The sequence below is a fragment of the Cervus elaphus genome, chromosome 6, assembly GCF_910594005.1.
Source record: "Cervus elaphus chromosome 6, mCerEla1.1, whole genome shotgun sequence".
In the NCBI taxonomy this organism is placed as follows: Eukaryota; Metazoa; Chordata; class Mammalia; order Artiodactyla; family Cervidae; genus Cervus; species Cervus elaphus.
The window spans coordinates 23288254-23309434 of NC_057820.1; the positions used below are offsets into that span (position 1 = coordinate 23288254).

The 21181-nt window shown below is 43.1% G+C and overlaps 1 protein-coding gene and 1 pseudogene across 3 annotated transcripts in view; one reads left to right on the forward strand and one right to left on the reverse strand.

Moving 5' to 3' along the window:
* The window catches only part of FRAS1 (Fraser extracellular matrix complex subunit 1), a 502305-nt gene that overhangs the window by 225401 nt on the left and 255723 nt on the right, over positions 1-21181 (reverse strand). For all 3 annotated transcript variants that reach the window (XM_043906392.1, XM_043906393.1, XM_043906394.1), the window contains 3 exons: positions 9152-9292; positions 6941-7081; positions 5242-5418 (listed from right to left, as the gene is read on the reverse strand). In XM_043906392.1, coding sequence (XP_043762327.1) covers positions 5242-5418; positions 6941-7081; positions 9152-9292 — 459 coding nt within the window. The remainder of the gene's footprint in view (positions 1-5241; positions 5419-6940; positions 7082-9151; positions 9293-21181) is intronic.
* Positions 14343-15468, forward strand: LOC122696204 (annotated as a pseudogene).

A 21181-nucleotide genomic window follows, 5' to 3' on the forward strand; every position in this document is an offset into this window, starting at 1 on the left:
GAATCCTTTAAAGAAAAATAAATGTCTTCAACAAGAGTGAAGGAGAGTCTGAGACTGAGCTGAGCAATCTGACCTGACCTTAGGAACACCCATAGGAGAGAGCCAAGGCCTCCTAGCGACAAAAGCCTCAGGTCCTTCCTTCCATCCATCCACCCTGAGCTGCATGTTCAGCCACACAGGCTTCACAGACACTAAATGACTTCAGAAGGCACCAATCACATAAATTACTGTGAGAATGGTACCCTTGGAGTTGAGGAACAGGGTGGTCCCTACCCAGCTTTACTCTCAAGAACTCATCTAGCCTCAGAAGAACTCCCACAGGTATGGAAAGTTAGTGAGAAAGATGAACAAAAAAGTAAGGGATGGGCTTTTGATTTTGTTTTAGAAGGTTGGGGTTTTATGAAGTTGTTTTATTTGTACAAAGGTGCTGACAGGTGTTTCTTGGGGTTTTTGCTTGTTTCAGAAACTAGAATCCGTCAATGCTAGGGAACAATCAGTTAAACAGGTGAGATGAACTGTGGCTAAAATCAATAAAACCCTTTCTGTACCTAATAATTAATATTTAACTGGGCTCAGTCACTCAGTCACGTCTGACTCTGTGCAATCCCACAGACTGTAGCCCACCAGGCTCCTCTGTCCATGGGATTTTCTAGGCAAGAATACTAGAGTGGGTTGCCATATCCCTCTCCAGGGTATCTTCAGGACTCAGGGATGGAATCTGCATCTCATGTTTCCTGCACTGGCAGGCAGATTCTTTACCACTAGTGCCACATGGGAAGTCCTTTATGTTTAATAGACATGTAAAATTTTGGTGGACTACTAAAAAATGCCTCCAAACTATCTTCAAAAATTGGTAACAGATTTTATTTTGAACCAGAAATTCCAGCCACCCTGAAAACATGGAGGCTGTGTGTGAAAGAAGTGTAAAGTCAAATGTCTATCTGGTAAAGTACCCAAGTTTGTTTCTGTGAGCCAAAAATGCAGGACAAATATATTCAGGTCTCCATCCTCATCTCACCAAAGTGCGTCTATTTTGAAGTCTATCTCAGAGCACCCGCTCTGTCTTCCCCATACCTTGTTGTAGGTTTCATAGTACCAACCAAGGGTATACTGTGGACTTCATTGCTGCTGCTGCTATTTATTTTTTATTTTCTGTTTCTCTCAATATAAATTCCGTGAGAGCAGGAATTTCATCTGACTCATTGACGAGAGCACCCCAAGTGCTTAGACAATACCTGGCACCCAGGGAACACTCAAAAAACATTGGTAGAATGAATGAATAAAAACGGACTCAGTTCAGTTCAGTTGCTTAGTCGTGTCTGACTCTTTGCAACCCCATGGACTGCAGCACACCAGGCTTCCCTGTCCATCACCAACTCATCCTCTGTTGTCCCCTTCTCCTCCTGCCTTCAATCTTTCCCAACATCAGGGTCTTTCCCAATGTAAAAAACAGACTGTCCTCCAGTTAATAAAAAATTTTTTCTCTTTGGTCACTCCTTGTTAATTATATGTTTTTCATCCTTCTATTACAGACTTGGATCTTCGTCAAATATCCTGAGTAAATCTGTCTCATCCTCCAACAGATAATTCCTGGGTTTGTCAGGTAGCTCAGAGCAGAAACTTTTATAACAACTCCTGACAATATTCGGGCTCTAAGTAAATTGCTTCTCCCTCTAATGCATCTGCCTCTCGCTTTCATTAACTGCAGTAATATTCTAATCACTCTATGCTGCAGTCTCAGAGAAAGGCAGAGGGAGAGTTCCAGAAAGCAGCTGTTTTCTGCTTCTTTACAGCAAAGCACTTGAGATGAAAAGGTCTGTAAAATCAACTCTCAATGGCACACACTCAAGAACTCCAACCTATTAAAATGTTCCTTACAGAGGAGAGGGTGTATTGTGGGTGTGTGAGAAGCAGCACCCAAAGCAATCTCACAGGGCTCCCAGGTCCGAGTTCAGAGACAAGGCTTCGGCAGAATCGAAAAAGGAACAGACTGTGGGAAGGAGGAAAGGTGGCCAGAGATACCGGATGAGTGACAGGAAACACATAAATCAACACACTTACACTCAAGTAAGCTTGGAAACAATTGGTGGCTGCAATCAGTCTCCCAATGGAATCTTGGGCAACTCAATTAACCTCTTTCTCCCCCATCCGCATCACTACTATATTGAGCACAACAATCTACCTTGAGCAGAGAGGGCTCAGGATTTCATAATAAATGTGAGTAGAGAGCTCTGTGTGTGATATCTCATAGTACTCTGTGAATCAGCATAAAGTCACAAGGCTACCCGGGCCTCTAGAGGTCAATCCAGCCCTTTCACATGGGACCACAATTAAACCATTCCAGAGGGATTAGATTCTAATCCTTTGTAAAAGGTGTCTGTATAAAGGGATTCCAAGAACATTCCCCTCAGTCAAGGATGCTTTCTTAATCTGAGGTTGTCTCAACCCTGCAATACTGTAATTCTGTGCCTTTGCCCCTTCAGGGACCATATTGGAACGGCTTCTTGGTGAATAGCATAGATACTGGAGTCTGGCTGACTCAGGTTCCCACCGGACTCTACTTGGCGCTGGCTACCTGATACTGAGCAAGTTACAGACTTAATTTCCTCCTGCCTGTTTCTCCTCTAAAGTAGTTGTCCCACTGACCCCAAAAGGCTGGTATCAGGACCAAGCAAAAAAACAGAACAAGTAAGGTGCTTCTTACAGTGTCTGCATCAAAGTTGTGCACCAAATTAACAGGAATATTATTTTCGGGCTGAATAACCCTGGTTGCTTGCATTCATGCTCCATTGTGTACTGCTCTTCATGATTCCATGGACTGTAGCCAGCCAGGCTCCTCTGTCCATGGGATTTTCCAGGAAAGAATACTGGAGTAGGTTGCCATCTCCTCCTCCAGGGGATCTTCCAGACCTAGTGATCGAACCTGCACCTCATGTGTCTCCTGCATTGGCAGGCAGATTCTTTACCACGGTGTCACCTGAGAAGCCCTGGTTACTCTCATTTTTATTGACAATTTATCTTTTAAAATGGTCATCATTTTTGTTTATCTCTTCTGATCCCTCTCTAAATTCCCTAATTTTCTTTTTCAATGAAGTGATCAAAATTGCAGAAAGAGACTAATCATGGTGAACAGCCTAGGCAAGTTTCTTCTTTATTTACTTCACTTACTTGCCAATGCAAGAGCTGTGGACTCGATCTCTGGTCTGGGAAGATCTCCTGGAAAAGGAAATGGCAACCCACTCCAGTATTCTTGCCTGGGAAATCCCATAGACAGAGGAAACTGGCAGGCTACAGTCCACAGGGTCGCAAAAAGTCCGACACAACTTAGCGGCTAAACAACAATAATAAAATAGTTGCTTTAGAATGTTCTGATGGTTTCTATAGCATAGCAAAGCGAATGAGCTGTACATATACATATGTCCCTCCTTTTTGTATTTCCTTCCCATTCATTTCCCCATAGAGCATGCATGGTGTTCCCACAGCTACACAGAACGCTCTCATCAGGTTTCTATTTTAAACAGAGTAGCAACAGTATATGCATGTCAAGCACAATCTCCCCATTCATCCCACTCCCGCCTTTACCTCTTGGTGTCTGTATGCTGAATCTAGAAAAATGGTATAAATGATCTTATTTGCAAAACAGAAAGAGAGGCTTTGGAGCTCTTAGCAGCAAAGATACCCATATTTTGTAAGTGGTTGTTGAAACAGAGTTGTGAGAGTTTAAGGGACCATGGGAAGCTTGCACAAGGCATACATGGGTGGAAACCAGTGTTCTGGGGAGTAGAGGCCCTCCTCCAATTTTAGACTCCATGTAAACACGCTGTAGCTGGTGCATCCCACGGATCAGGGGGTGACCCTTATAATGTCCCCGAATACCTGAGCACATGGACCGAGATTTATACCAAGTGATCATGAGGGCTTTACAAGTTACCAAGCACTTTCACGCTCTGCACCTCCTTTGATCCTGGCAAAAAAAGCGTGTGTGCAAATCAATTATCCCTATTCTAATACTGCAGATGCGAAGGCTCTGAGAGCTTAAGAATCTGGCCTGGGGTCTCTGTATTCCAATTCCACATACTTTCTACTATGCCATATCACTCACCGTGTCCAAAGCCTTTTAACCTAACCTTGAAATCCAGCGTTTCCATGTGAGTATATATTCCAGTGTAAGAGTGAAGCCATTTTAATAAGTGGGATTGTCAAATACACCACTGAATCTGTAGTATGCTTACAATTATGGTGCAAAAATAAAAATTCAAAGCTATGCACAGGGGAAAAGAAACGACTCAGACATATTATAGCAAAATGAAAGGCAATTGGGTTTAGGCAGGTAGATCGTGGAGAGATTATTTTTCTACTTTTTTCTGCATTCAAAATTCCCCTTAATGAACATATGTTCATAATGAAAGATATAAGTAGTGGATTTTTCCCCAAGTAGCCCAAGAGTCAAAAAATTCATCCAATAGCAAGGAAGGTTCTTACAGGAGCAGAGAGGGGCCTCCCCTACCTCCTAAGAAATTGGGACTTCCCTGATGGCTCAAATGGTAAAAAATCTACCTGCAATGTAGGATACCTGGGTTCAATCCCTTGGTTGGGAAGATTCTCTGGAAAAAGAGAATGACTATCCAGTCGAGTATTCTTGTCTGGGAAATTCCATGGACATGGGAGTCTCGTGGGCTACAATTCATGGGGAAACAAAGCATCAGACACAACTGAACAACCACACATGCATGCATCCCTTCATCTCATCTTCAACCACTTATAGATGACCCAGCTCTGAGTCACACCAGTCAGAATGGCATCAATTCTCTATAGGCACTACACCAAAGCAAGGGCAGGAATCACTTCTAAATTTTGACATAAATCCAGATTTTGTCCTGAAGAGATCAATTTATATGCAGAGTAGCAAATTAAAACAAATAGAATTCTACAATGTGCTCCGTGTCTGTCTCAGCTACTCATACTGTCTCTGAAAGAATCCCCACCTGGAATTTCTGAGAGTGTGACTCTGGGGATAGTGGAGTAAAAGGAACTAACTCTTTAAGATCACCTGTTATTCACCAAAGGAAGGGGGATGTCAGTGGGGTCATTCTCTTACATGTCGGTCTTCCACCCGGAAACACTCAGAAACTATTGTGGCGGGAAAACAAAGAACTTTTGGCTTGGGTCCCACCTCACAGAACCCCTCAAGAGGTAAGCCTGGAAGCTACCTACATATTTCCTCCAATCAGGCTTACTCACCTTCACACAGTCCAGTGTTCTCCAAGTAAAACTGGGCTCTGCAAGGGGACAGACACTCGCCCGAGGTGATGTTTGCACCCGACATCGGCTGAAACTGCAGTCCATCCTCCGGCTTCCTACACTGGGTGCAGTGGGAATGTGCTGGACCCACACAAGTCAAGCAAGAGGAATGACAGGCTGCCAAGAGGAACAAAATGCAGGAATCAATCCAAGGATTAGATAAGCATTGCAACCAAGGGGAGTCCCTAAGGAAGTCTGATTCACTCAGAAAAGTTCACCAGATACAACCTTGCAGATAACTGTTTTTCCAGCATTCTCCACAAAGCCCAGAGGGATAATAACAATATCTGTGAGAGGCCAAATGAGGGTGATGCTAACTAGCCACGTCTCTCAGGTCCTAGAAGAGCTGCCAGGCTAGATCACGGAGGGAAGAAAAAAACAAACTGGACAATATTGGCTTGTTTCTCCAGAGAGTCACATACAGTGGATGACGCTATAATGTTATAATCTCAGTTTTTAATGGAAGATTTTTAAGAAGCATTCCTATAAAGGCTGTTACTCTATTATGTGCAAAAATGGTAGTTGTGTCACTGTCCATTACAGCATCCATCACCCACTACAGAGGGGTCCAGGCAACAAATTTCTGTTAGAATTTATGTGAGGAAAGGCTGCTTTCCTAGACAAGGAAGAGGCCCCTTTAGAGCAGCAACAAGTATAACAATCCATCATGGTTTCTGGTTTTCCTTGACTGCTGGTGAGAATCAGAGCCAGAGTACTCAAAATCTCTCCTGCCCACAGTCTGATATAATGGTTGCTCCCGTCTCTTCAAAGATTCTCTAAATTGTCTTTTTTGGGATATTTAGAGCAGCTGCCCTGTTTTAAATATGTTTTTTTCCCCCTTGTAACTATCCTTCACAACTTTTCCAAGGTGCCCTATGTATAAATAAACATAAATTAAGTTCGCTTAATTAAAATGTTTGCTCCCAATGTTCCAGTTTCAAAAGACTCAAAGGAGATTGCCCTCCCTATGAGCCGAGAGCCTTTTCAGCAAATAGCTATGGAAGATTTTCCATTTTACTCAGCCCAGAGGCATTGCTGGTTAAGTCTCAGTTTGCTTAGCAGTATCATTAACAAAAAGAAGTTCTTCAGGGAAAAACAAAATGAAGACTAAGAAAAACATTAGTAATGCTCAGAAGATTGAAAAGAGAGAAAAGAAGAGCTGGGTTCATTTTAATGCACAGGAAAGGGAATGACATTCCCCTCAAGGATGGCCAGAAAGATGGTGGTGGCTCATTGAGTGTTATGACAAATATTCAAATGTGATTTTTCAGATTCTCCCTTTGATAACAACAACAACAAAAAAACCTTATAATGCAGGCATAATCACATGGGATACACTAGAGGAAGAGCTGCCCCACAAAATAACTTATCTTTATGTCCTTGTGATGGGAAAGTCTATCAGGAATGATGGTAAGGGACTTCTCTGGTAATCCAGGGGTTAAAAATCCACTTTCCAATGCAGAGGGTGGGGAGTTAAATCCCTGGTCCTGGAACTAAGACTCCATACGCCCTGGGGCAACTAGGTCCATTTGCCACAACTACTGAGCCTGCAAAGCTCAACTCGAGAAGCCTGAATGCAGCAACGAAGTCCCAGCATAGCAAATAAATAAATAAATGGTGATGACGACACCAACAACACCTTTGCAGACACCGTGGTCGGGGTAGAAGCCCTCCCCACAGCTGGGCAGACAGTGGCCTTGGCGCAGGGCCTGGGGGTGGACGCAGCTGGTGCAGTGAGAGGCCGTGGGTCCTGAGCAGCTGGCGCACGAGTTGTGACAAACTGCGGAAGAAACGAACACAGTGGGACCGAGGTCACTAGAGCGTCCACTTCTTGGCTGGGCCCCTCATGTGCTAGTTCAGTTCAGTCTTTCAGTCGTGTCCGACTCTTCGCGACCCCACGGACTGCAGCACGCCAGGCCTCCCTGTCCATCACCAACTCCCAGAGTTGACACAAACTCATGTCCATTGAGTCGGTGATGCCATCCAACCATCTCATCCTCTGTTGTCCCCTTCTCCTCCCACCTTCAATCTTTCCCAGCATCAAGGTCTTTTTCAAATGAGTCAGTTTTTTGTATCAGGTGGCCAAAGTATTGGAGTTTCACTTCAACATCAGTCCTTCCAATGAACACTCAGGACTGATTTCCTCTAGGATGGACTGGTTGGATCTCTTCATGTGCTAAGAAGCCCTCTTTTCTATCCTCAATCCCCCTCACGTGTTGCACCAAATCAAGGGGCATATGTGTTTGGAGGTGGTTATGTTACCAGCACTGCTCACATTGCAACTTTGCCCATCTTTCATCCACTTCTATTATTTATTAGCTACCCTTTATTTGTGCTTCCCAGGTGGCACAGGGGTGAAGGGGATGCAATGCAGGAGATGCAAGAGACCTGGGTTCAATCCCTGGGTCAGGAAGATCCCCTGGAAGAGGAAGTAGCAACCCACTCCAGGACTCTTGCCTCAAAAACTCCATGGACAGAGGAGCCTGGCAGGCTACAAAGTTGCAAAGAGTTGCCACGACTGAGTAACTCAACACAAATCCTTTATTTAGTCTTTGTATTGTGTTTTATATATATTGCCACTTCTAATCTTCATAGCAATGTTAATGCAGTAGGTAGTATTAACCTCATTCTACAGATGAGAAAATCAAGGTCATGGAAAGTTAAAAAATTTACCCAAGATCACAAAGCTAGTTAGTAGCAGAGCTGGAATTTAGCCCTAGGTCTATCTGAACCTAAGACTCCCCAGGTGAATAGGGAAGAGGAGAAAGTTCATGGATCTGGGTGTTGAGACCCCTGGTATTTTTGAAGGGCCTGTCCCCTGGCTTATGTCCTTAGCCAAGACTGGGTGTCTCCAGGCCTAGTTTCCTTGACATATGCATGGTGAGAGGTTGGGAGTCTAAGTAATAATTATGTAAAAGGATTTGACCACTATATATGGCAGTGTCAGGCATGCCTCTCTCCTGCTTTGGTCCTGGCTAGTAACAATGGAACACTCTGGCTCCAAGAGGCAGATGGCACCACGCTGTTCTAAGGAATAGGAGTGAACCCTAGAAGAAGGTTCTGGAGGGCCATGGTCAGGAGCTAGAAGAGGGGAGTGTGGAGGAGACAGGAGGAGATCGCTGGGGACAGAATACTGAGGACAAGAGATAGAGAGTGGATGAGTAAAGAGGCTGACAAACAAACAGGAGGTTGATGAGACAAGGCAGTAGGACAGGTCTAAATGTCCTGCCCAAACAGACACTAGAAGTGGAAGTAAGAATATGCACATTTGTTTCAGAGAAGAAGGGCAATCAGGGTGTCTGAGGCAGCAGTAAGTTCCCATCTCAAACGGGAATGTTTCCTGGTTTAAGATGTATGAGTCTGAAAAAAAAAACTAAATAAATAGCACATAAAACCAAATTTTCAATAAATACACACTTTAGCTTTATAAGCTATCAAACTTGGTTTGCTTTTTTATTTTCCTGGTGTGCTGTAGTTGCCAATATATGTGTTTACAAATGCCATCTAAAGAATGGTTCTCTCCTACCTACAACCTGAGTGAGTAATGGTTGACAAGCACACAAGGACTGTGTGAAGATTTTAGAGGTTTTCTTGGCATTTCAAAATGATCCCGTGATCTCTAATGATGATTGGTATGTGTAAGCCCCTTACTTAATCACATTAGTCCCCCAGCATCCACCCATATTCCCCACCCTCATACCAGATACATTTTCCTTCTAACTTGCCACTTACTTACCACGCACACAAACTTCCAAGTGAGCAGCATGCAGCACTGAGTGTAATCAAACATGTGCTAATTACTTTTTTGATGATGAGGAGGACGATGATAACAGTTACCCCTGTAACTTACCTTTACATCTCCCAGTAGCATCAGCATAGTACCCACCAGGGCATTCAGAAATGCATTTCCCATCATGCCACACAGTCTTCTCCACACAGGTAAGACATCTGGGGCTACTGGGGCCACAATTCTTACAGGATTGATCACAAGCTAAAGGGGAAGAAAACCCATCAGAGAAAATCAATACTGAACAAAGCGAGCTCAGAAAGACTGTTCTTTCAACGTCCACAGTTGGCATCAACATAGTAATCACATTTCTGGCTGCTCAGCTGAGGTCTGTTTCCTTGATTCAAACTTTTCTGTATTCACAGTGGAAGGAGAACTCAATAAGTATTCACTGAACTAAGCATAACAAATATTCTGAGGTTCACCTACCAGTGTGTCCAATTTAATATGGGATTTAAAGTCAAAACAGCTTTGGCAGTAGGGTTCCCAGATTTAACAAATAAAATACCAGATGCTCAGTTAAATTTGAATGTCCAGATAAATAAAGAATAATTTTTTAGTTTAAGTTTGTCCAAAATAGTTCATCCTGTATTTCATCTGACAACCCTAGTTGGAGAGAGTATTCAGAGTTCTACTAAGCAAGGCCATGCTATAAAACTTGGGGTGAAATTGCTGAGCTTCACACAATCTTCTAGGATCTACTCATTCACTTATTCATTCAGTGAGCCCTGAACACATTTCTTAAACTCTGTGTCAAGTACTGTGCCAGGTAGTAGAGACACAAAATCCAAATCAACCTGGTCTCAGCTTTGAGGGGCTTATTAAGTCTACAGGAGGGGAATAAACACATGCAATATTAGGAATACTAAATGTATTGCTCAGATTGGTCTGTATAAGCATCATAAAAATTTCAACAAAATGTGTGTAGGGTAAGAAGTATGAAAGGTGAGGAAAGGATTCATGGAAGAAATGATGCTTGAGTGCTGTCTTAGATATCAGACCATGCCAAGCTGATGGGAATGTACTCTCAGCTGAAGCAGCCAAGCAAGTACAGGCCTAGAACCTGGGAAAGCCATGAACTGCAGCACACCAGGCTTTCCTGTCCTTCACCATCTCCTGGAGTTTGCTCAGAGAAAGGCTGGGAAACAGCAGTTCTGTTTTTTCGGCTGGAAAAGTGGGAAGGGCCAGATTACAGAAGTCTACCAGACTCCATAGTCTAGATGCTCATCTTATGAAAGATTTCAGGAGCCTCTCTCTACACAGTTTTTGGGTTTCCCTGGTGGCTCAGAAGGTAAGAATCTGCCTGCAATGCAGACTGGGTTTGATTGGGTTGGGAAGATCCCCTGGAGGAGGAAATGACAACCCACCCTAGTATTCTTGCCTAGAGAATCCCATGGACAGAGAGGCCTGGTAGGCTACTATCGATGGGGTCGCAAAGAGGCGGGCATGACTGAGTGGCTAACACTGTCCCATTCATTAGGCTTTTTCACAGAGTAAAAATATGGCTATGTTTGTGTTTAAGCAGGATCACTTTGGCTTCAGCTGGGTGGAGGGGTTTGGAGTTTGGAGGGGTGAGGAGGAGAGTTGGGGACCAAGTTGGCAAATTGTGGAAATGCTCGGAGAACAAGATGACTGGGAGCTGCATCAAGTCTGTGAATGAGGTTGACAGAGTTAAGAGCTGTGTAGGTGGAAGTGTCTCAGATGGCTGCCAGGGGTCTGGTACAGGGAATGAGTGATGCTACTCGAGGGACAAAAAAAAGAGCAGGTGTCGGGGTGCATCTGGGACATGTGCAGTCCAGTAAACAGCCTGACTGACAGTTCTGAGACTCAGGGGAGGGCCCTGGGGGTCATCATATACAGGTGTGGTTGGTGAAATCACAAACGAGTTGATTTACTCAGTAAAGGCATTCCCCAGGTGGCACTTGGAGAAGGAAATGGCAACCCACTCCAGTGTTCTTACCGAGAGAATCCTGTGGACAGAGGAGCCTGCTGGGCTGCTGTCCATGGGGTCGCACAGGGTTGGACATGACTGAAGCGACTTAGCATGCATGCATGCATTGGAGAAGGAAATGGCAACCCACTCCAGTGTTCTTGCCTGGAGAATCCCAGGGACGGGGGAGCCTGGTGGGCTGCCGTCTATGGGGTCACACAGAGTCGGACATGACTGAAGCGACTCAGCAGCAGCAGCAGCAGGTGGCACTAGTGGTAAAGAATCCACCTGCCAATGCAGAAGACTTAAGAGACACAGGTTCGATCCCTGGGTGGGAAAGATCCCCTGGAGAAGGGTACCGCTAGCCACTCCAGTATTCTTGCCTGGAGGGCTACAGTCCACAGACGTGACAGAATTGGACATGACTGAAGCAACTTAGCACGCAAACATGTGTAAGAAGACGTATTGTTTCTCCAGCACTGTAAAAGCCCAAGGCAAATACAGACCTCAGGAGAGGTTTTTAAAAAGAGAAGAGTTTGAATAATTGCTGAAAGCATATCTAGGAGAAAGAAGAGAGATATATTCAAAAGTACAGATGGAGAGATTAGCCTTGAATAGAACAAAGTCCTCCTTTGCTGAACAGAAAACAGAGTTGAGGGTAAATGCAATCGCAGGTAAGTCTATGACTCAACCTACTCCACACTCGTGGCTAAATTCTTTAAAAACAAGCCAAACCAACTTCTTCTCACTATCAGAGAACGGATGATTCAGGAACAGAGAACTACCGAGAGATTTATTCTGTCTGTCCTCTTAATCCACCTACACCATCCTAACTTCCTGAAAAACATTTAAAGAACTTGAGGAAAACTATGGCAATTGATGGAGTCAAATAAAGGATAAAAGGAAAGATATACCCGTTTGAATGCAGAGTTCCAAAGAATAGCAAGGAGAGATAAGAAAGCCTTCCCCAGTGATCAGTGTAAAGAAATAGAGGAAAATAATAGAAAGGGAAAGACTAGAGATCTCTTCAAGAAAATTAGAGATACCAAGGGAACATTTCATGCAAAGATGGGGTCAATAAAGGACAGAAATGGTATGCACCTAACAGAAGAAGAAGAAATTAAGAAGAGGTGGCAAGAATACACAGAAGAACTGTACAAAATAGATCTTCACGACCCAAATAATCACGATGGTGTGATCACTCACCTAGACCCGGACTTCCTAGAATGTGAAGTCAAGTGGGCTTTGGGAAGCATCACTACGAACAAAGGTAGTGGAGGTGATGGAATTCCAGTTGAGCTATTTCAAATCCTAAAAGATGATGCTGTAGAAGTGCTGCACTCAATATGCCAGCAAATTTGGAAAACTGAGCAGTGGCCACAGGACGGGACAAGGTCAGTTTTCATTCCAATCCCAAAGAAAGGCAATGCCAAAGAATGCTCAAACTACCGCACAATTGCACTCATTTCACACGCTAGTAAAGTAATGCTCAAAATTTTCCAAGTCAGGCTTCAGTAACATGTGAACCATGAACTTCCAGATGTTCAAGCTGGTTTTAGAAAAGCCAGAGGAACTGGAGATCAAATTGCCAACATCCGCTGGACCACTGAAAAAGCAAGAGGGTTCCAGAAAAACATCTATTTCTGCTTTATTTACTATGACAAAGCCTTTGGTGGTATGGATCACAACACACTGTGGAAAATTCTGGAAGAGATGGGAATACCAGACCACTTGACCTGCCTCTTGAGAAATCTGCGTGCAGGTCAGGAAGTAACAGTTAGAACTGGACATGGAACAACACACTGGTTCCAAATAGGAAAAGGAGTACATCAAGGCTGTATGTTGTCACCCTGCTTATTTAACTTCTATGCAGAGTACATCATGAGAAACGCTGGGCTGGAAGAAGCAGAAGCTGGAATCAAGATTGCCAGGAGAAATATCAATAACCTCAGATATGCAGATGACAGCACCCTTATGGCAAAAAGTGAAGAGGAACTAAAGAGCCTCTTGATGAAAGTAAAAGAGGAGAGTGAAAAAGTTGGCTTAAAGCTCAACATTCAGAAGACTAAGACCATGGCATCTCGTCCCATCATTTCATGGCAAATAGATGGGGAAACAGTGGAAATAGTGGCTGACTATTTTTGGGGGCTCCAAAATCACTGCAGATGGTGACTGCAGCCATGAAATTAAAAGATGCTTACTCCTTGGAAGGAAAGTTATGACCAACCTAGACAGCATATTAAGAAGTAGAGACATTACTTTGCCAACAAAGGTCCGTCTAGTCAAGGCTATGGTTTTTCCAGTAGTCATGTATGGATGTAAGAGCTGGACTATAAAGAAAGGTGAGGGGTGAAGGATTGATGCTTTTGAACTGTCGTGTTGGAGAAAGACTCTTGAGAGTCCCTTGGACTGCAAGGAGATCCAACCAGTCCATCCTAAAGGAGATCAGTCCTGAATATTCATTGGAAGGACTGATGTTGAAGTTGAAACTCCAACACTTTGGCCACCTGATGCAAAGAGCTGACTCATTTGAAAAGACCCTGATGCTCGGAAAGACTGAAGGCAGGAGGAGAAGGGGACAACAGAGGATGAGATGGTTGGATGGCATCACCAACTCATTGGACATGAGTTTGGGTGAACTCCAGGAGTTGGTGATGGACAGGGAAGCCTGGTGTGTTGCCGTCCATGGGGTCGCAAAGAGTCAGACATGACTGAGCAACTAAACTGAACTGAACTGAACTGAAAGTTCCACCGTGCTCCCTAGATGATTCAGTCTCTCTCAAGGCAAACATGTAAGGCAAGATCTTCAATAATGAACAAGGCGATGGGCTTCATATCAGAGAAAGAGAAAGTCAGGTTCTCTACTCATAACTGGAGCAAGGAACCAAAAAAATGTATCTAAAAACTGTTCTTCACTCCCACCTTCCAAAAAGTTCTGAAGCTTCTAATTCTAGAATGGACATCTCAACAAAACTGAATAATCTACAAACTAAATAGATTTTCCCAGAAATAAAGAACTTTTTAAAAAATCAGAATTGCCCAACAATAAAATCATTACAGATCAAATGTTTTAGGATACACCTAAAGTAATACTTGGAGTAAAAATTGTAAATTAAAATAAAATTACTAGGACGATGTCATTTCTCTCCAAACTAGTCTAAACTTCAATACAATATTAATAAAACTGCTAGTTGAAATTTGATAGCAATTCAATAACCATACTCTAAAGTTCATGAATACTTCATAAAAGTGCAAAAGGGGGCTGTTGCCACTGCTGGAGACAGTCGGAAGAACCACTGTGGGAGCAGAACACGAGGTGGGCAACTTCTCCCTCCTCACAACTAGACCCCATGAGCACCGGAGTCAGCACTAACTGTGACCCAACAGGGCACCTGAAGTAAAAGGGGCATTTAAATCAAACAGTATTGTGATGGATTGGCTTGTGAAACATAATGGCACAAATGACGCTAGTGATGGACAGTACAACTTCGTGGACTGCCATCTGATTGTGGCAAAGAGGAAACAGTTCTTTCAAGGGTTGGAAATCGTGCCAAATGGGATAATGCTGACAACGGACTACCACAGGAGGAGCTCAGGGGAGGCCTCCGTGCCTTTGCTTCAAAGGAGAGAGCAGACAATGCACTGGGGAATCACAAGGAAAGAATGAGGCACAGGGGTATTGAGAACTTCAGAAGTAGCAGGAAGGAAATCAAAGGATTTTATGACCCACCAAGAAGTCTGCTGGGCCAACAACCGGGACCATACAATAGACCAATAGGAGGAAGAGGAAATTATTGAGGAGCTGGGCATGGAAGCATGTATGCCAGAATTCGATGAGAAGATGATGGGTATGATGGTGATAATGGAGGTTTTGATGACTTTGGTGGCCACAGTGATTATGGCTATGGAAATGATGGCTTTGATAACAGCATGAGAGATGGAAGAGGTATGGGAGGACATGGCTATGGTGGAGTTGGTGATGCAAGTTCAGGGTTTTCATGGTAGTCATTTTGTACATATGAGAGGACCACGTTTTCAAGCACCTGAAGATGACACTGCTAATTTCTTCTCACCGCTAAATTCAATCCAAGTGCATACTGATATCGGAGCTGATGGCAGGCAACAGGAGAAGAAGATGTAGAGTTTGTGACACATGAAGATGCAGTAGCTGCCATGTCCAAAGAGAAGAATAACATGTAACATCAATCCATTGAACTCTTCTTGAATCAAACTCCTGGAAGGTGGCTCAGGAATGGGAGGTTACGGCAGAGATGGAATGGATAATCAAGGAGCCCATGGGTCAGCTGTAAGGATGGGAATGGGGAACAATTACAGTGGAGGATACAGTTCTCCTGATGGCTTGAGCGGTTATGGCCTGAGTGGTGGAGGCAGTCGTGGTTACCATGGGCAAGGTGGCATGAGTGGAAGTGGATGGTGTAGGATGGACTAAAAGCATAACCACAGATATAAACGTCATACCAACAGCTTCTGGGTCTACTAGACTTTCTTATAGATTTCTTTTGTATTTTAAGAATTTTATAATGACTGAAGGAATGTGTTTTCAAAATACTACTTAGTACAGCAACAGATTGTGATGGGAAAATTTGTTTTCTGTAGATTTTATTTGCTGCATGTGTGCATGTATGCTATGCCCCTTCAGTAGTGTCTGACTGTGACCCTACGGACTATATCCCACCAGACTCCCTGTCCATGGGATTCTCCAGGCAAGACTACTAGAGTGGGTTACCATGCCCACCTCCAAAGGATCTTCCCAACCCAGAGATCAAACTAGTGATCTCCTATGTCTCCTGCATTGGCAGGTGGGTTCTTTACCACTAGTACCACCTGGGAAGCCATCTGTTGCATACTTTGACTTAAAAAATAAATTTTTACATTCAAACCACTGATGCTGATACTTTTTATATACAAGCTGCTCCTAAGAATGTGCTGCTTTCATAAGATTAAGGTTGATGTATTCTACTATTAGCACTACAAGAAGTGAAAAATGAAATCGAAAGTCACTCAGTCACGTCCGACTCTGCGACCCCATGGACTATACAGTCCTTGGAATTCTCCGGGCCAGAATACTGGAATGGGTAGCCTTTCCCTTCTCCAGGGGATCTTCCCAACCCAGGGATGGAACCCAGGTCTCCCACTTGCAGGTGGATTCTTTACCAGCTGAGCCATTATGTCTACTTTAAAAAATGTAAGACAAAAATCCATGTCTTGAGAGCCTTACCATTGGATTTTGCATCTGATGTTTGGAGTTTTATAGCCATTGCATTAAAAAATAATTATATGAAGCAAAGAAAAAGGTACTTTTGACTTTTAATCCCTTTAATCAATATGGCTTTTTTCCAAACTGGCTAATGGATCAAAATAAAACTTATTGATGTGAATTCAGTTATTAAACTTGCTACTTGGTTTTGCTAGAAATGTTATTAATGTAATAAATATCAAGGTGGGAGATAAGTAAAAAGGAAAGAAAGGGATAATTTGCCCAATCAGACATTGAGACATATTGCAAAGCAATAGAAATTAAGGAATAAAACAAAACAATATGACAGTGGTATAGGAATAGAAATTTAGACTATGAAATACCTCAGAGACAGACCTATGTGCATATGAAAATTTAATATTCAATAAAGATCAATGGAGAAAGATTGAATGCTGGGAAAACTGGATCATGAAATGGAGAAAAATCAAACTGCATCTCACAGAAGTGAGATGGATCACTCTAGACGGATCAGCCTACATAAAATTTAAACTGAAATTAACAGAATTTCTTCTATTAATTGTAGTACAATTTCTTTGTGAACTTGAGCAGGGTAGATCTTTATCTTAAAATTTCAAAAGCAAAATATTAAATTAAAAAATAATGAATTACATATTTTTGTTCAGTGAAGGGCACCACATTAAAGGTTAAAAAGCAACAAAATGGGGAAATGTTTGCATATTTTAGGCTGACAGAGTTAGTATCATAAGGTGCAAAGAACCCCATAAAATCAACAATGAAAAGGAAGCATGGCCAATGAAACAATGGGAAAGACACATTAAAAAGCAGTTTATCAAAGAGGAAACACAAAAGTCCAACAGGAGTTGAAGATAATCTCAAACTCATTAATAATCAGAATTAAGCAAATTAAAACAGAATGCCCCTGTATACCTATTGACCAGGAAAAAACCTGAAGTTTGATAATGTCAAGTCATGGCCAGGATGTGGAGATGAGAAAGCCCTGATGCTTGGGAGCATAGATGCGGGAGATCTACCTGGCACTACTTAGTCCCATAAAGAAAATGCAGAGTCAACACATAAAGAATAAATTAAAATTAAAAAAAGAAACCAGTAATTTTGTTCTGGGGTTATCCATCAATCCTAGGGAATCTTCCTCCCACCCCCGCAGGCTCATCAAAGGACATGTTGGAGGTTGCTCACTGGTGTTCCCTAGTGATGGCATGCAGATGGACAGATGCGGGGAGTCTGTCCCTGGGAGAGTGGGAATGCAGGACAGGAAGGACCACGCAGCAGTGAGAAGCAAAGGCCTGGATACTATAGCAACATGGGTCAATCTGAAAGACACACTGCTGAGTGAAAAAAGGACGGCGTGAACTCTGTAAACTGGTATGAACTCTACAACATGGTATCATTTAAGAAAAATATATATATACGTATAATATATATATAAATATATATATATAATACGTATATATACGTATAGAGAATAGCATTTCAACATGTACATTACCATATGTAAAACAGATGACCAGTGCAAGTTGGATGCATTAAGCAGGGCACCCAAAGCCGGTGCTCTGGGACAACCCAGAGGGATGGGGTAGGGAGGGCGGTGGGAGGGGGGTTCAGGATGAGGGAGGCACATGTATTACCAGTAGCTGACTTATGTTGATGTATGGCAAGAACCATCACAATATTGTAATTATTTTCCAAATAAAACAAATTAATATAAAAAACATAGTATCATTTAAGAAAAATACACATATACTCACTGAAAACAAAACTCATTTGACATGAGCCCATAAAAACACAAGGATAAAAAATTTAAAATAGTCGCCCAGGTAAGGAAGGGAATTCAGTATAAAAGGAAGGAAGGAAAGAGAAGAAAAAGAGAGGCGGAAGGAAGAGAGAATGTCTAACAGAAACCGCTGACTCTACTTTGATTTATGTGTTAGCCAGAACCAGAAAAGCCCTTCATAACAGCACAGGTACTTACATGACTAAACAATGAGGAGGTTTTGTCCTTCGAATTTCCCCACCCTTTATACCTAATATTTGTAAAACTCAAAGCGTGTACCACAGACAAACTTGGTCATTGTAAATTCTTTCAGCCATTGCACAGCACCATTTATAACCACCATTTATAACAGGTTGTGCTGGATTTTTCTCAGCACTCAACTTAAGATTTCTACAGATATGGGTTGCTTGGGTTATAAATTATTAAACCAACACCAGCCGGGCTTTATCTCGAATAGCACTAATCTGAATTGAAAGTAAGTCGGCTTATCACCATCAGACGTCTTAATTAACATTCCGATAGCAATCAGTGACTTGGCTCACCATTGCTTTAGAAAATATTTATACAAACCTTTCTGAAGGCATTTGACACAGACCTAGAGAACTCGAGCAATTTTATGAAGAGCGTAAACTCCAGCTTCATCCATCAAAAGGGCCATTGGTCAATGCCAATGGCATCAGAAAGTCTTGTATCTGCTAAGCACATGGCAGGCATTACTAATTAACCAATGGTCAGTTGACTGGTTGGCTGACTAATGTCAGCAATCGTCCATCTTTGTGTTTGAAAGTTCTCTTTCTGCTTTGTTTCAAAATGTATACAGACAGCATTTCAGATGTATACTTTCTCCCAAAGCCACCTGTTCAGCTGTCTTCTTTTAAATTCTTCCAGTCTGCAAGGAGGTCTGGTTTCCTTCACTCAACCTCTTAGCCCAAGTAGACTCCCACCCCTCACTGCCTCAGGCTCACACTAACTGTATTACTCCTTTCACACACACACATGCCTAGCAAAAGTAGCTTTCTCAATCCAGGTAACATCAACTCGGTAGCAGGTCTGTGTCACCCCTCTCGACAGTGACAGTAGCCAGCTTCCTCGGAGAATTAAAGAGTAGATGCCTCCAGGCCTTTGAATTAGTGCAAATTTGACATCTGCCGACCTTAGGAGAATACATCTGGCTTAACTGAACAGGGGAGTGATGCTGGCAGAAAAAGATTAAAACGCTCAGGGTAATGGCAGCCTGCTTTTCTTTCCTCATTCTCTCCTGAATCCACACAAAAGCCACCTGTGACTTGTCCAAATCGAGTGAGGTTTCTCACACCAGAGATAGTGATGGATGCCTGCACGGCTTTAAGCAAGCAGCTGCCAAGAGCTATCTCTCCTCTCTGAGACAAGTGCATTTGTCAAGGCTCAGAGATCATCTCATTTCTGCTGTTGCCCTGCTCAGTAAACAAAATGAGCATAATAACTTGAGAAAGTTTTATGCACTGCACATTTTTTAATTTAGTGGACTTAGTTATAAAAAAAAAAAATGCATGAGACAGGGTGCTCAGGGCTGGTGCACTGGGATGACCCTGAGGGATAGGATGGGGAGGGAGGTGGGTGAGGGGTTCAGGATGGGGAACACATGTACACCCATGGCTGATTCATGTCAACGCATGGCAAAAGCCACTACAATATTGTAAAGTAATTCGCCTCTAATTAAAATAAATTAATTAATTTTTTTTAAATGTCATCTGACTTTTCAATATTGACCATCACAATAAACTTGATTCAAACCTTTCATTCACCATCAGGTGCCCACCCTGTGGACTAGCCACAGGGATAGCTAGATGATCTAAAGACTGACAGAGATGCAAGAGCTGCAGGTTTGATCCCTGGGTTAGGAAGATCCCCTGAAGAAGGGAATGGCAACCCACTCCAGTATTCTTGCCTGGAGAATGCCCATGGACAGAGGAGCCTGGTGGGCTACAGTCCATGGGGTCACAAAGAGTCAGACGTGACTTGAGTACGTGTGTACACACATACAGGAAGACAAGGAGGAAGGAAGAGAAGAGGATCAAGGGAGAGGAGAAGGAGAGGGGATGGGAAACGGGCAGAGGTACATATGGAGGGGTCATCTTATAGCAGCACCAGAGCAATTATGGGGCAGTTAAGGTCTAAACCCAGAAGACCCAGCATGAATCCCAACTCCGCCCCTCATTAGCTCTGTGACCTTAGGCGAGTCTCTTGGTCTCTCTGCTTCTTCATCTGAAAACAGAGGATGATGATAACTACCTCACAAAATTTCTGCGAGGATGAAACACTAAACACAAAGCACTTATTCCGTACCAGGCACTGTGTTAAATGCCTCACCTACATTAATTCAGTCCTGGCGTGGCCTTCTGAGTTAGGTATGTGCTGGTTTCTCATTGCTGCGGTAACAAACGACCACAGACGTGGCTTAAAGCAACACACATTTATTATCATACTGCATAAGAGATCAGAAGTCCTAAAATCAAAGCATTAGCAGGACTGCATTCCTCCTGGAAGCTCTGGGTGGGAGAATCCATTCTTTGTTTATATCTTGTCTCTTTCCAGGTTCTATTGGCTGCCTGCATGCTCATGGCCCCTTCCCAGCATTGCTCCCAAAGTCTGCTTCGGTTTCAGGTCTGCTTTTCTGACTCTGATCCTCCTGCCTCCCTGTTAGGACCCTTGTGATTACAGTGGCTCATTCAGATAACCCAGGGTAACCACCCCCATCTCAAGATCCTTACCTTAATCATACCTACAAAGTCTCTTTTGCCACCTGAGGCAGAATATTCACACATGCTACTGATCAGGACCGGGGCATCTTTGAGGAGCCATTCTGTCTCCCACAGGTAAGATTATTGTCGCCATTTAACAAATGGGAAATTGACACAGGAAGAGATTAAGTAACTTGTCCCAGGTCATGCTTTTTCTCCCCACATGTTCCTGCCTCTCACGTGGGACAGTGCTCTGCACAAGGAGCATGAAGTTGAGTTAACTTATTGTCTGCAGTCGTCTTGAAGGTTGAATAAACAATAACTGTCTCAGTTTCAATTCAGGGGCACCAACACCAAAAGCAGGGTGGCCCCTGGCTGGCCTGGGAGTCCCAAGGAGCGCCTTGGTCCCCAT